This window comes from Hipposideros armiger, unplaced genomic scaffold, assembly GCF_001890085.2.
Source record: "Hipposideros armiger isolate ML-2016 unplaced genomic scaffold, ASM189008v1 scaffold_218, whole genome shotgun sequence".
Taxonomy (NCBI): domain Eukaryota; kingdom Metazoa; phylum Chordata; class Mammalia; order Chiroptera; family Hipposideridae; genus Hipposideros; species Hipposideros armiger.
Genome location: NW_017731568.1, coordinates 380,378 through 394,084, shown reverse-complemented (window position 1 = coordinate 394,084; position 13,707 = coordinate 380,378). Strand labels below are relative to the sequence as shown.

At 44.6% G+C, this 13,707-nt stretch overlaps 1 protein-coding gene across 1 annotated transcript in view; it reads left to right on the top strand.

The window, feature by feature from the left end:
* The first annotated feature begins 10,881 nt into the window (after nucleotides 1-10,881).
* COCH (cochlin) overlaps nucleotides 10,882-13,707 on the top strand; it is a 20,809-nt gene continuing 17,983 nt past the window's right edge. The window contains exons 1-3 of the mRNA XM_019654272.1: nucleotides 10,882-10,939; nucleotides 11,028-11,081; nucleotides 13,076-13,232. Of these exons, the coding sequence (XP_019509817.1) occupies nucleotides 10,906-10,939; nucleotides 11,028-11,081; nucleotides 13,076-13,232 (245 nt within the window). The 5' untranslated portion in view covers nucleotides 10,882-10,905. The remainder of the gene's footprint in view (nucleotides 10,940-11,027; nucleotides 11,082-13,075; nucleotides 13,233-13,707) is intronic.

Sequence of the window (13,707 nt, the reverse complement as noted above, 5' to 3'; positions counted from 1 at the left end):
GCCAGCAGCCAGCGTGAGCAGCCAGCAGCCGCAGTGAGCGGCCATCCAGAAGCCGGTGACTGATCTGCCTCGTCCAGGAAGAGCGCAATGATGGTGCCAACTTGGGCCCGTGAAGCAACGTCCTCCACAACTAGACTGAAGAACAAAACAACAGCAACTTTTCTGTTCCCCTTCCCCCAATTCCCCAATAAAAATCTTTAAAAATAAAATAAAGAGTCCTTATCTTGGAGAAAGATCTTTGGAGATTATAATATCTGGGATACCTTAAATATAATCATGAAAGAAATAAAAACGGCCATAAATTGATCACTGTTCAAGCTAGGTAATAGATAAAAAAGCATTCATGGGGGCCGGCTGCATGGCTTAGTTGGTTAAGAGTTAGCTTAAGAGCGTGAGCTCTGAGCAACATGGCTGCCGGTTTGATTCCCACATAGGCCAGTGAATACTGTGCCCAAGCTGAGCTGCTGCAGAGCTGCCTACAGGTGGCAGGATGGCTCAGCTGGTGAGAGCATGTTCTCCTAACAAGACTGCCTGTTTGTGGTGGGCTATGCCCACCCACAACTAAGACTGAACTCAGCACCTTGAGCTGAGCTGCCACCCGGATGGCTCAGTGGATAGGGCACGCAGTCTTAAAAAAAAAAAAAGCATTCAATATAATATTTTGTCTACTTTGTGCATATGTTTGAAAATCTCCGTAACAATTTTTTTTTTTAAAAAAAGGAAGAAAACTAAAACCCAAAATGCAATTCTTGGGCTTAATGTACAATTTGAATTAGCTTTAATCATGTTATAGCTTTTATTACAATTTAAAAACTGTTGATCTTAAACAGCTCAATCTAAAAACAGCTGACATTTGTGCTTTTTTTCTGCTATCCATGAAAGTGATTCCTAGTACCAATTAAATTTCAAATAATTGTGGCTTTTCAGGGTAATAGAAAGCTCAGCAAATCTCATTGCTGTGTTTGTTATACTGGAGCACCATTCCTATTGAGCATGTTCTTTAGTATGAAATGTTGGCTAAGCAATTTATATAAATTTCATTTTAAACTTTCTAAAGATGTTGGCCAAATCTTCAGTCATGCTTCCTGCATTCAAAGGTTGAAGAAATGGTCAAATGAAAAACGTTCCTATGTCTTCTTTAAAACTGTTGAAGACATTTCCTAGAGCTCTTTATATACAGGCTGGACAATTAAGTTCGCAAATTCATCCTAGAAAAAGTGCTACATACCTCATTGCTGAATATCACTATGGTCACTTTTGAAGAAGTACTCCCCTTGGGAAGCTATGCACCTATGCCAGTGCCTAGTCCACCTTTCAAAGCAATTTTGGAACTCTTTTTCTGGAATGGCCATCAGAGCTGTCGTCATATTATTGTTGATGTCCCAAATGTCATCAAAATGTTTTCCTTTCAATATTTTCTTTCTCTTCAGGTATAGAAAGAAGTCATTGGGGGCCCGACCAGGTGAGTAGGGAGGGTGTTCTAATACAGTTATTTGTTTCCTGGCTAAAAACTCCCTCACAGATAGTGCCATGGGAACTGGTGCATTGTTGTGATGCAAGAACCATGCATTGTTGGCGAAAAGTTCAGGTGGCCTAACTTTTTCACGCAGCCTTTTCAGCACTTCCAAATAGTAAACTTTGTTAACTGTTTGTCTAGTTGGTACAAATTCATAATGAATAATCCCTCTATATCAAAAAAGGTTAGCAACATCATTGCAACAAGTTCACAAACAATTATCAGAACTTGTATGCTCAAATAAGCAATTTTTTGTTTGTTTGGTTTTTTTTAAAAGATTTTATTGGGGAATTGGGGGAGGGAACAGTGTTGGGGAATCAAAGAGGGAAACAGACAAGTTGCTGTCCTTTTGTTCTTCAGTCTAGTTGTGGAGGACGTCGCTTCACTGGCCCATGTTAGTATTATCATTGTGCTCTTACCTGCTGAGGCAGATCAGTTGCTGGCGAATGGATGGCTGCTCACGGCAGCTCACACTGGCTGCCAGCCACTCACGGTAGCTCACAGCAGCCCACTGCAGTCCCACTGCAGCCTACCCCGTCACTGGTGACTCACGGCAGCTCAGCTCCAGGTTGAGCTGTTGTTCACCATCTTAGTTGTAGAGGGCTCAGCGTCACTGGCCCTCATGTGGGATCCGAACTAGGGCCCTGCTGTTCAGAGCTGGCACTCCCAAGCCAACTCTTAACCAACGCTGCCACTCGGCTGGCCCAGAAATTCTTTTTATAACAGTTCCAGAAAAAAAGTTTGTCTTTGAAGCCCCCTTTCAATCATTCAAAAAATAATATAATGAATTTTCTTTTTTTTTTTTGTCTAGTCTTCCAGGAAACTCAAAGCTATTTTTTTTTTAAGATTTTATTGGGGAACTGGGAGGAGGGGAGCAGCGTTCAGGAATTGGGGAAGGGGAACAGACAGGTAGACAAATTGCTGTTTTGTTCTTCAGTCTAGTTGTGGAGGACATCACTTCATTGGCCCATGATCATTGTGCTCTTCCCAGTTGAGGCAATCGGTCATCGGTCTTTGGTTGGCCACTCACAGCGGCTCCCGGTAGCTCACACCGGCTATCAGCTGCTCACGTAGCTTACCGCAGCCCACTGCAGTCCACTGCAGCCCCACTGCAGCCTACCCCGTCACCGGCGACTCACGGCAGCTCAGCTCCAGGTTGAGCTGTTGTTCATCATCTTAACTGTAGAGGGCGAGCGTCACTGGCCCTCAATATGGGATCCAAACCGCCGCCCTGCTGCTCAGAGCTGGTGCTCCCAAGCGAGCTCTTAACCAGCTGAGCCACTCGGCTGGCCCTCAAAGCTAAATTTAATTACAACTGTGTGTGTGTGTGTGTGTGTGTGTGTGTGTGTGTGTGTGTTTTGTGTGTTCCCCTTTCCTTTATAAAGTTTAAATATTTTTTATATGAGTTGAGTCACTTATTGTAAAACTTTATCCTTTAGAATTAGTAATAACATAGTGATTGATGTACATTTTATTCACATTTTAACATCTCTGAAATTGGCATGCATCTTACAATCAGCATAGTTTTCCCAGAAGCATTTTTTCTTATTTAAAATTACATTAATAATAACGTCATATTTTATGGCAGCTTAGATTTGACAAAATGTGAAAATGTCTTCAACAATTATTCTGTACTATGAATATGCTATTTTAGCAGAACAGTAAAACTGGGAAAAGTAGGGTTGGAATTAAGCCTTATCAAATACTTCAATTTCTCTATGCCATATTTCAAAGAGATGTTTCTCTTGTCCCCCAACTTTTTAAAATTAATATGAACGAATTAACATGTAAGGAATTGGCCTTTGCGATACATAACTATTTAGAAACATTTTATATTCAGCTTATACTCTTTGCTCCAATAGAAAACGTTATATGAGCTTCACATTTAGCAACACTATCAATATATAATTCCCCAGAACCACATGTACAAGGTATCTTATTTCAAATCCTAATGGCTCAACAAAGCTGATTAAATCAATGACTTCACATAACCACCACTGTCACTATCATTTAACCACCACACCACAAATCAACCACATCTCCCAAGGAAGAAGAGAATAAATAGTCCCACCATATGTATATTATAAAAATCATTGCTACAGTGGACCCCTGGAGAAAAACATTCAGGGTTAGCACTAATATCTACATATCTTATAAACTAACTGAATCACATTAGGCTTTTGCTCCATATAAATATGTTTTAGAAATTATTGTTTGAACTAAATATTAAGAATATGAGCAGAACCTGCTGCATTTGTGTTTTGAATACATAATATTTTCTAATTATCTTGTTATGCTAACCTATGAATTATGTATTTCTCTTGCATGTGAACCAATTTCATAGCAGATATCAAGGGCCCCACACACCTGGGAGATCTCAGCAGACACTCCCATTGAAGGATTTAGCTCTTTTTCCATATTCTCATAGCCCTTGTCATTTCCCTCACCTTCCAGCATTTATTTAAACCTTTCCTTGTGGCTTTATTCGGCCATGATGAGGCAAGATACAGTATAACCTGGAGGGTGAAGACGTGGGCATTAGAGACCTGGATTTGAATCCTGGCTCTGCTCTCTAACTGTGTGACTTGAGACACGTCTTTTAACCGATCTGGGCATCAATATCTTCATTATAAAATTAGGATGACATGTTACAAAAATTCTATGAGAACATACCGGGGGTGCCAAAAAAATGTATACACATTATAAGAGATGTTATCTACGTATTACTTTTCAAAGTTGAATTGAATTACGGTAGCAATGTGTAGTATGACGTTCGCTCAAAAGATGGCGTTAATCAAATGAATGCTAGCATCACCATGTGACAGGCAGGACTGTCAAAGAAAACGGCGGAAGCATGGTTGTCATTCAAGGAGTTCAAGGCCATTTTGAAGTGGTATTTGAAATTCAAGAATGTTGTGGAAATACAACGACAATGGAGGTGTGAGTATGCAACAGAACCTCCACACACCTAACAATGGCACTCATTCATGATAAGTTTGAGACGCATGGTACTATGTGTGATGTGCACAAGAGAAGATCCGGGAGGCCTCGCACAGAACCAAGAACTGCTTCTTCTACTATGGTGTTGAAACAGTTTACATGCTCTCCATAAAAGTCTACCAAACAATGTTCACCATAATCAGAAGTGTCTGGACGCTGATGGTAACCACTTTGAGTACCTCTTATAATTGCAAAAGTCAAATGTGACTTGTATTCATCTTTTGTTATTGGTATATAGTGTTACAATTTTAATAGTTTTTTCCTTTCTTAAAATGTGTATACATGTTTTTGGCACCTTCTGTAAAGAGCTTGACACAGTGTCAGGATCACTGTTATTATTAGTTTGTTTGTTTTTTTAAGATTTTTATTGGGGAATTGGGGGATGGGAACAACGCTGGGGAACTAAGAGAAGAGGAACAGACAAGCTTCTGTCCTTTTGTTCTTCAATCTAGTTGTGGAGGACGTTGCTTCACTGGCCCAAGTTGGCACCATCACTGCGCTCTTCCCGGGTGAGGCAGATCAGTCGCCAGCTTCTGGCCAGCCGCTCACTGCGGCTGCTGGCCGCTCACACTGGCTGCTGGCTGCTGATGCTGGCTGCTGGCTACACACGGTAGCCCATGGCAACCCACTGAAGCAGGGGCTGCAGCCTACGCCGTCACCTGCGACTCAGGGCAGTGTCACTGGCCCTCATATGTGGGATCCGAACCGGGGCCCTCTGGCGTCCCAAGCCAGCTCTTAACCANGCAGTGTCACTGGCCCTCATATGTGGGATCCGAACCGGGGCCCTCTGGCGTCCCAAGCCAGCTCTTAACCATCGCGCCACTCGGCCAGCCCTATTAGTATTTTTTATTACACCTTTGTCAAGAGCCAAAAGGGCAACTTCCTGGCCCAAATCTTACAGTGAGAAAGAACTAAAAGCCATTATCAGAGAACTCCCAGGACAGGAAGCCATGGACCACTCATTGCAGTGGTGACCTAGCATCCCCTCTGTGCTCCAAGCATTAAGTCATTGGGAACACAGAGAAGAATACAAAGCAGTCTCTGCCTTCAAGGAGCTTAACTACAGCCTTTTGAAGAATGGCCACATATGAAAAACAAACTGTAAATAAATAAATAGGAGAGACGAGACTAATTTCCCCTGCAGAAGAATTCCCAATAGTTTATGTAGCTACTCTGGTCTCAGGTGGTTGAACATAACCCCCCAACGCCTCAAGTGTGGGTTGCACACAGTGACATCTTTCCAAAGAGGGCAGCATGTAAAGGGGGAAGAAAAGACTAACTTCACAATAGAAAAACCTCGCAAACGCTGCCTCAGCCAGGTAACCAAGGTCAACATCAACAGTGATGTCATGTTGATAGTATGTGTCCTTGCCATGATGTGATGAGAATGTGACTTCGCCTTGGTGATCTTTCTCCTCAAAACTCATAATCATGGTCTAATGATGGGAAAAACATCAGACAAATTCCAGTTGAGGAACATTGTACAAAATGCCTTACCAGCACTCTTCAAAACTGTAAAGGTCTTCAAACTAAGGAAAATCTGAGAAATTGTCACAGCCGAGAGGAGTCTAAGAAGACGTGCTACATACATGTAATGTGGTATCCTGGATAGGATCCTGGAACAGAAAAAGAACATTAGGTAAAAACTAAGGGAATCCAAATAAAGTGTGTACTTTAGTTAGTAATAATGTTATCAGTATTAGTTCATTAATTGTGACAACTGTACCATACTAATGTAGGGGAAGTTGGGTGTGGGGCATATGGGAACTCTACTATTTATTGATTTTTCTATAAACCTAAGCCTGTTCTAAACAAAAAGTTTTTAAAAATCAATACAAGGTAGCAAATGACGACAGAATGGGATTCATTCATTTATTCAGCAAATATTTCTTCAGTACCTGTTACTTCACTGGGGACTAGGGGTTGGTTGCACAATGAACAGAGAAATTCTTGACCTAGAGGAGCTTGCGTTGTAGAATTGTGTGTGTGCTAGGTGTTGTAGAATTAATTGATGTTCCCTGTTACACCTTTTCTTGCTTAGGAAGGAAGTCCCAGTGGCATTCCAGTGGCAATGTGACCTCCATTACTTCTTGTTAAATAAGGGGCAAACATGATCCAGGCCATAATTCAGCGGTGAGAGGATGAATAGAAAGAGACCTTGCATAAGAAGGGATGGGTCCTGGGACAGCTGGGAGACAGCTGGCACAGCCAGTGTTCCAAACCCTGGAATACAGCACATCCCTTGAAGCCTAGGGAGCAGTTGCCCAGTTACAGAATCTAGCCAGTGAAAGGTCCCTTTACTTTGTAGGAAAGGAAACTGAGGCCCAGAAAAAAAAAGTGATTGCTAGTGGTCACTGGGCTATCTTGAAATCAACTTTTTATATTTTCATTCCCCAGAGGCTGTGGAAATTTATTCTCGTGGCTAGAAATCATCAAAAACTGAAAGGTTAGATGTATATATTTGCCTAATATTAGATGTGAACAACAAAAAAGAATCAGGAAAACTAGATGTAGAATAAACATAACTGTGGATGAAATAACTTCAGTGATAGGAGTTTCCAAACTGATTATGCTCTATAACCAATCGTAGAAATGTATGGGAAGGTGCAAAATAAACACACACTTCCTAAAAGGGAACAAATTCACTTTAAGATCACTGTCACTGAAATAAAACCAAGTTACTATGTATTTATTGCATTAGCTAAGTAATAGTTTACAGGGGAGCTTAAATGGTATAGGGGAGGTAGTAGGACTGATAGTCCTTTTAAAAATTAAAAATAAAAGACCAACAACAAAAACATAAAAACTTCAGGGTGACACCGATTCATAGTCAGGTAAAAACAGAACAGAGAGGGGACCTCTAAAGTAAGAGTTTATCTATGTAGTAATGAGCCAGATCCAATCAGATAGCTATGCTAGTCTTAAACTCGTTTAGGGCTCTCTGCAGCATCCTGAAGCCTGAAGATGCCACTTCAGGCATCAGTTTGAGGCAGCTCACTCCCCTAACAATGCCAGCCCATTCTGCACAAAGTTAGAAATATGACCAGATGGCACCCTCAGGGAAAATTACTTGTGAAATTGAGCTTTCAATCTTTCTGTTAAGGATTGTTTTTAAACAACCACCAGGCCAGAAGATGCTTCCATGTTTTATCAGGGGAACACAGGAGCACATTTAAAGTGGAGTTTGAATGAAAAATTAGAATTATTAGCTCAGCCTCTAACACTGAGCTAAGTATTATGCGCCCTAGGCAGCATGTGAGAATCACCTGGAGAGCTTTTAAAAGGCCCTGACTCCATCCCAGGCCAATTACATTAGACTCTCTGGGGTGGGATTCAGGCTTCAGTATTTTTTAAAGCTCCTCAGGTGATTCCATTGTGCAGCCCAGTCCAGAATCCACAGCTCTACAGGGAGTTCATCTAAATTTGAATATCCAATATACTTAATTAAAGCAGAATAAACTAACCTGGCATTCTAGGAGTACAATACCCTCAAAGGGTATCCAATGGAATACAAACTATAATTTTAACAATTTGCCTTTTAAGTCCAACATACCCAGATTGCTTTGACTTATCCTCTCTTCTGCAGGTGTGTCCACGGCAGAAGCAATTACCTCTTAAATTCAGGTATTTTTTTTCCTCAATACACTTACTGGTCAGCATGAGGCACAAACTAAGTGAGAATGAGAAATCTCATTCCCACTCTCCACCCTCCTTGGTTGACCTTTCAGAGCAGGAAAATAAATAAAGACTAACTTCTCTTAAACGTTTCAAAACAAAATAATTAAAATGTGTCTTTGGGTAAATAACCATGAAACTCAATGAGGTATTTCCTGTAGTTTTTATAACAGTCAGAGACTCAGGGTCAATCATGGAAATAGCTGCATAGTATTGACTCTGCCAAATTGCTCAGTGAAATTACATCACAGGAAGCTGCTCCCTGTAGGAGTTTTGAGTAGCACGCCCCCCTTCAGCCGTTTGGGCACCTGCCTGCAGCCCTGCAGAGTGGTAGCTTCCCCCCTCCCCCCCCCCATGTGAACTTTCTCTAGTTACATAGCATCATGACAATTTGTCCAGCCTAATTGGAGGTGGTTATCCCACTCTGATTGAGGACATTCAATAAACAATAATGAAAAAGACAGCTTTAATTGTCCTGAAGGCTTGAAATTTCTCCCAAGGAAAATACCAGGGACGGTGGCCAGATTGCTAGTGGGTTTCTAAGAAAAGGGTCACTCTGTCATGGAAGGGATTAAATCTTTAAAGTAGTCATGCATATAACAATCAAAAACCTCCCAGCCCACAAATGTTATGTACTTAGTTTCTTTCTCTCCATAAGACATTTAGGTAGTATAGGAAATGAAATCTACACTCCCTGGTTGCCTGGTGCAAATACTGACTCATTCCCAATGGAGATGATAGCTGTAAAACCACTACAATATTTGGCTTCAAGGTGGTAGATAGAGGTTTGTTTGTTTCCTAATACAAAATGTATGGGGATACTATTCAGCAATGAAAAGGAAGTGCACATACATGCTACAACATGGATGAGCCTCAAAAGCATTATGCTCAGTAAAAAAAAAAAAAAGCCATATATTGTATCATTCCATTTATATGAAATAGCCATAATAGGCAAATCTATAGAGCCAAAGGGAAGTATTGTAGATTAGTGTTGCCTAGTGCTGAGGGTGGGAAAGGTGATTGACTACCAATGGCCAGAGGGGATCCTTTTGGGGGTGATGTTAATATTCCAAAATTGGATTGTGGTGATGGCTGTACAACTCTGTAAACTCACTAAAAATCATGGAATTGTATACTTGAAACGGATGGATTTTATGGTATATAAATTATTCTTTATTCTTTGGACCTAAATAAAATCCTGTTCTTTGGACTAAATAAAACTGAAGAAAAAGAAAGTTATCCTGCCACCTCTCCTGGGTCTGGGGGTCTAAGCTGCCATGCACGTCATTTTTCTGTCACGTACACTCCCCGTGAATTCTGCTCTCTGTCCCATTTCCACTTATAAAAAGTTATCAGGATGGGGGGGGGTAGAAGAAGGGGGGGACACATTACCACATCTAAGATTCTGTGCCATCACGACACCGGGGTCTGGGAATTGGAAAGGCGATCAAGCATAAACGCTTCCTGATGTAGAAAAGAAGGCGAATATAATGAGGGGTCTTGGCCGCCTCACAAACGTGGCCTTCCTCATTACAGTAAACAGAGCCCACTGGGGAAAATCCGATTCCAGCAGAAACCTAGTCGGAAGGCTGGATCCCTAAGGTCCACAGAATAACCAGTCAGTCAGTCGGCAGGGTTTCTAACAAACACAGGTCAAGCGTTTACCAAACCCAGGTTGGTTTTACTTGCGAAGCAGGCGCTGTGTTTCCACGGGAGCACGAAGTTGGGAAGTTTGGTTCTAGGGCCCCCGGTGCCCCTGGAATCCCTGCTGGGACCCACGGCCTCGGGGCGGGCGGCGGCGCTGCGCTACCTCAGTCGCCCTGGCCGAGGCAGCGCCCGGGCTCCCGCAGCGCCCACCGTCCGGGACTGTGCGAGGGGGACCGTCAGTGCCCAGCTCGGGTGAGGCCGCCTCCGCAGAGCGGCCCGGAGCGGTCGCGGCACGTCGGGCAACCTACCCGCCCGGAGCGCAGTCCGGCCCGCGCGCCCAGGGCCGTGTGCTCGGGTCTCACCTCGCGCGTCCGCAGGCGTGGGTCGCGCCACCGTCCCATACGCGTCCCGACACCCCTGACGCCGGCTCCCGCAGGGTCCCCGGGACTCTGACCCGGGTCTTTGCGCCTCCCTTGGGGAACCATGCGGCGTCCAGGTGGCCGAGCCCCGCGCCGCGGGGGGGAGGCGCCTCGGCGCGGGCCTCGCCCGGGGCGGGGGGGCGCGGGGGCGCGGGGCTGAGGGTGGAGCCGGACGCCGCCGCCCTGCCCCGGGGGACCGGCTCCCAGCCCCCTCCCCGCGTGCCCCCCGCACAGTGCTCATGCGCGCGGGGCCAGCCTTTATAGCGGCCGCAGGAGCCGCGCTTTCCGCACTCAGGCGCAGCAGGGCGGACCCAACTCAGGTGTAGAGCCCTGGGCGTCTGTCCGGCGCGGTCGTGCGGGTCCCTGAGACTGCTTGTCGGTGTCTCTCCTTTGTTGCTCCCGGCTCGTCTATCTTCATAGTGCACCCACCGCCTCGGCCCAGGTTGCACATCGATTCTGCTTTTGGCTCGATTTGCAGTCGGAGCGTCGCCTCCCGATCGAGAGGGCGCTAGCTCCTGGGTTTCCGAGGGGTGCAGGATCTCCGCGGGGCGGCGGGCGGGTGTGGTGGGCGCGCAGGGGCCTCCGTTCTCTGGGAGCCTCCCTCTTATTCTCCGTCTCTCCCAGGTCCGAGCAGCCCCCTCGACTACCATGGCTGCAGCCTGGATCCCCGTTCTCTGCCTCGGTGGGTACGCGCCCCTCACCGCCCCCTTCCCCTCGCGCCCCGCCGCGGAGAGGCTGGAGCCGGCCCTCGTGCTGTCCTCTCTTCGCAGGTGTCTGTCTGCTGCTGCTGCTGCTGCCGGAGTCCGCAGACAGCCAGGGAGCCGGTGAGTGGCGGGCTCCTGGTCGGAGAAGCAGGACTTGGTCCAGGCGGTGGGAGGGGCTAAGGGCCAGCAGGTAGAGGCGCGCTCAGGTGGAGCCTCTGGACCGCGGCCCCCGGGCTGGAGCTGGAGAGTGCGCAGGTTGGAGCAGCTCCCAGGGGGCACCCCCATTCATAACCACAGCCGATCTGCTCCTTTACCCATTTCTCCCACGCGAGGGGGCTTCTGAGGTCTAATGGGGCCGTTCTTCCCAATGCGCAGATTAGGAAGCCCCCCTCATCCACATCCGCATCCCGGTATCCACAACGGCAGCCGAAGGTCAAGATGGGGGGTACTCGTTGAGCCTCCCCGGGGACTCACTAGTCCCGGGTGTTTCGTAGCATTTGGGGACAGGGAGAAAGAAACCTTCCAGACCCGACTTCAGACTGTCATAGCTGACAGAGAGACGGAGAGACAGAGAGAGAGACAGAGGCAGAGAGGGTTACGTTGTCCCACCTTGTTTGAGCCTCTGGCTATATTTCTAGATGTAACCCCTATAAAAAGCATTCGAGAGCGTCTAGAGTTTGTTCCACATGTAGAAGTCCGAGTCCGGGTTGTGTGGTTCGATTTGTTTTCTACAACATAAAAGTCTTTTCCCACATCTAGCCTTTGTTTTCCTTGAAAGGAGAGATGAGGGTAAGACCCCACCCCCCGCACACACACATTCACTCAAATCAGCGTTGGCCACGGAAAACGAGAAGTAGGATTAAGGCTATTAGATAACAGCTATGAGGTTTATAGGTATGAGGCTACCGTTTTGGGTAAGGATTTTCATTTCCCCAGCAATCTAGAGTGTTTCAGAGCTGAGGACTTACCTTGTACCTGGCATCCTGCCTTCCTGTCCATGGACATGGACGGTACAAAAGGGTAAGCTCCACACAAGGAGCACTTAGAAAACGTCCTTGTTAGCGGAAGGCTGCCGAATTGGGCAGTATGACCAGACAGTATTACCCTGTTTTGGAAAAACGTTGTTTTGTTTTTAATTAACGCCTGTTTCAAAAAGGTTTGAAATAATTTCCTGTGTTTTGGAAAATGATATTTAATAACATTCTCGATTTAATGTTTAAAATAAATGGGTGAATTAACATGTATTATGTTATCTTGTTTCACGTTGCCAAGGGCTTGTCTCTGCCTAACATCTTTTGTAGTAAAAACTTTGATTCTGTGTTAGTCAGGTTGACGATGTAAAATTTGAGAATACTAACAGTGCTTTGTAAAAATACATTCACTGCCCGGGAGAGCTCTCTGAACAGATCTGGAGCAGAAATAAACAGGTTCAATCCAGATAAAAATGCTCCATCCTGAAGGACTAACTTCCCTGTTTTCTGTCCTGCAGGAATTGTAGAATGTTCCTTGGGCTGTGTGACCTTGGGCAAATTAACCCCCTGGCTTTAATCCTTTTCATTCTGTTAAATGAGTGATTGAGCTAAATGACGTTCTGTAAAGTTGAAGCATCTTTTTACTGGTTTGCTTAAATTAAGATATAATTTAAAGGCACTACCTTTCGAGGAGAATTGGTATAAATAATCCTCTGAAGCCAAGGATGCATCTATGAAAATGTTCCTGACAAGTTCAGCCCAGACTTAATATCACCACCTCAGCAACTATGTACACGGTTGTCATCAGAAGTGAGATTTTTATATTCCTGGAATGCATTAATAAGTGGTCAATGACTAATGTTATTTTCTAGTTCTGATAGAGTTCCAATTATTTTCAAACTGATCAGAACTGAGAAAATTCTCCAATTAGACTTTATAGTGGCTGAGGACTAGATTAAATTGGAAAACTGATTTTTGGCTTGTTAAATGCTGGAATGGTGTGGAACAGTACATCAGTCAATATTCCTAACTAGAAGTATAGAAATCAGAGAAGTAAATTTTCAATCTCATATCCTAGTTCTCCCACCACCACTGCCCTAAAAGTCCTAAGAATGGTTATTACATTCCCTCCTTACTCTTTAGTTCCCATCGCTATCACATGCTTTACCAGAGGCCTGGACATCAAGAAAGAGAAAGCAGATGTCCTCTGCCCAGGGGGCTGCCCTCTTGAGGAATTCTCCGTGTATGGGAACATAGTATATGCTTCTGTATCAAGCATATGCGGTGCGGCTATCCACAGGTAAGCCTCACCATGCCAAGGCAGAGAGAAAAGCAAGTTGTCATGATGTCCTGTCCCTACTTAGCCATCTGGATCTCCCATCTTTTCTTTCTTTTGGTGCTAGTTTTGGCCATAGAATATGGATACATTTTTATTTAAGGTTTTCCTGACTATCCTTGAACACCAGCTACACAAGGGAAGCGTTCTGACTAAAGGCAAATTGCATTATTTCTTTTTCTTTTTTTTTTAATATATGTTTTTTTAATTTTTATTTTTATCCGTGTACATGTTTTGGTGTGTTTTTTTTAAATTGGGGAACAGTGTGTTTTTCCAGGACCCATCAGCTCCAAGTCAAGTAGTTGTTTCAATCTAGTTGTGGAGGGCACAGCTCAGTGGGCCCATGTGGGAACTGAACCAGCAACCTTGGTGTTGTGAGCACTGTGCTCTAACTACCTGAGCTAACCGGCCGCCCCTGCATTCTTTCTTTTTTTTTTTT